The sequence below is a fragment of the Alligator sinensis genome, unplaced genomic scaffold (assembly GCF_000455745.1).
Source record: "Alligator sinensis unplaced genomic scaffold, ASM45574v1 scaffold1544_1, whole genome shotgun sequence".
Taxonomy (NCBI): Eukaryota; Metazoa; Chordata; order Crocodylia; family Alligatoridae; genus Alligator; species Alligator sinensis.
This window is the reverse complement of record NW_005843630.1, coordinates 10,108-11,825: the sequence shown is the minus strand read 5'-3', so window position 1 is coordinate 11,825 and position 1,718 is coordinate 10,108. Positions and strand designations below refer to the sequence as shown.

The 1,718-nt window shown below is 68.3% G+C and overlaps 1 protein-coding gene across 1 annotated transcript in view; it reads left to right on the top strand.

The window, feature by feature from the left end:
* The window catches only part of LOC102372210 (kinesin-like protein KIFC3), an 11,953-nt gene that overhangs the window by 8,447 nt on the left and 1,788 nt on the right, over nucleotides 1-1,718 (top strand). The window contains exons 11-12 of the mRNA XM_014527547.2: nucleotides 715-819; nucleotides 972-1,102. Of these exons, the coding sequence (XP_014383033.1) occupies nucleotides 715-819; nucleotides 972-1,102 (236 nt within the window). The remainder of the gene's footprint in view (nucleotides 1-714; nucleotides 820-971; nucleotides 1,103-1,718) is intronic.

Sequence of the window (1,718 nt, the reverse complement as noted above, 5' to 3'; positions counted from 1 at the left end):
CTAGAGCAGGGGTCCTCCACGCCGGCTGCAGGCCACATCCGGCTCGCAGAGCCACATCATCCAGCCCACGGGGGTCCAAAAATTTAGTGGTGGCGGAGCCGTACCGCCACTCTGCTGCTGCCCAGCCTCCAGACCCATGGGGAGACAACCCGGGATCCAGTCCGGGGGGGGACGGGGACAGTGCTGAGCCTCGGGGCCTGATCCAGCCTGCAAGGCTGAGCTCCACTGCTCTAGATAAATGCACGTCAGGGCCACAGCCTCAGCCGGCTGGAGAGGCGGTGCTCGGGCTGGCGGGTGCTCTGGACGAGCGCGCATGGAGCTGCTCGTTCTAGATCATCTGCAGCCTTCCAGACCCGTTCTAGACCCCTCACCGTTGGTCCAGGGCCGGGTGCCCCCCGCGGCCTGCTCCCATGGGCAGCGGGTCCCTTTCCGCGCGGTGCTTCATGACCCCTTGATCTCCAGGTGCCCAGCGGGGAACGGGACCTGCCGCCCCTCCTAGACGCCTCCGCCACCCTGCCCAGGGCAGCAGGTAACTCGCTTCCCCAGCAATGCAGCCGCTGCCCCAGCCCACGGCTCCAACGCCCAGCCTCACTGCCTGGCCCAGGCACGCCCGCTCCACGCCCCCCACGCCTCCTCCACGGCTCCGCTGGCCAGCACACGCACCGCCCCGAGCCCCCGACGGCCCCCGCTGACCCCCGTCTCTCTGCCGCTCAGGTCTTCCTGGAGATCGAGCCGCTGGTCCTGTCCTGCCTCAACGGCTACAACGTCTGCATCTTCGCCTACGGGCAGACGGGCTCCGGCAAGACCTACACCATGGAGGTAGGAGGCAGTGGGGTGCTCTGGGCCTGGCCCCAGGGAGCGGGGGGTGCCCTGTGCACCCCTCTGGGGGGTCAGAGCCAGGGGATGGAGCCACGGCTGGTTGCAGAGCTGGGCACCCCATCCCCTTTCCTGAGCCCCTCTCCCCATGGCAGGGCGTCCCCGATGACCCTGGGATCAACCAGCGGGCACTGGAGGTGCTGTACCGGGAGATGGAGGCCAAGCAGGGGCTGTGCAAGTACGCCGTGAGCCTTAGCCTGGTGGAGATCTACAACGAGGTCATCCGGTAAGGGTGGGGGGGACCCCCAGCTGGAAGTTGGGGGGTGCCCCCTCCACCCTGGGGCCCACTCAGTGTGAGATGCAGCCGCCGGGCCCCAAGCCCTGGCACTGGGAAGCAGCAGGGGTGCAGCGAGGCTGGGTTTGGAGAGGAGGATGGGACCCGGTGCCTGGACGTTTAGGTTGGAGGTCAGGGAGCACTGAGCCTGGGGTCTCTGCAGTGCCACGACCACCCTGGCAGCAGCAGGACGTTGGCGGCCGTGGCCCTGTGTACCCCAGGGGCAGGGGCAATGCCTGGGGCTGTTGGGGGCAACTGTTGTGTGGCTTCGAGGTTAGAGACGGGGTTTGGACGGGGCTGATCCTGCCTCAGGGTGGACTGGGACTGGGTGTGACCCCCGCGACTCTGTGGTTCTCGGGTGAGGGTGAGGGTGAGGGCTGTGGGTGCAGCTGCAGGGAGCCACAGGGTGCTCTGCCACAGGGGTTTTGGGGGTCGCTGGGGGCTCCTGTACTCAGCTCTGACCCCAGTGTCACACCAGGCTGCAGCTGACGGATCCCCCTGCCCAGGTGCCTCCTTCCGGTCGGGTTCAGGAGGACCACAGCCGGTCCCGGGGGCCGTCCGCGGACCG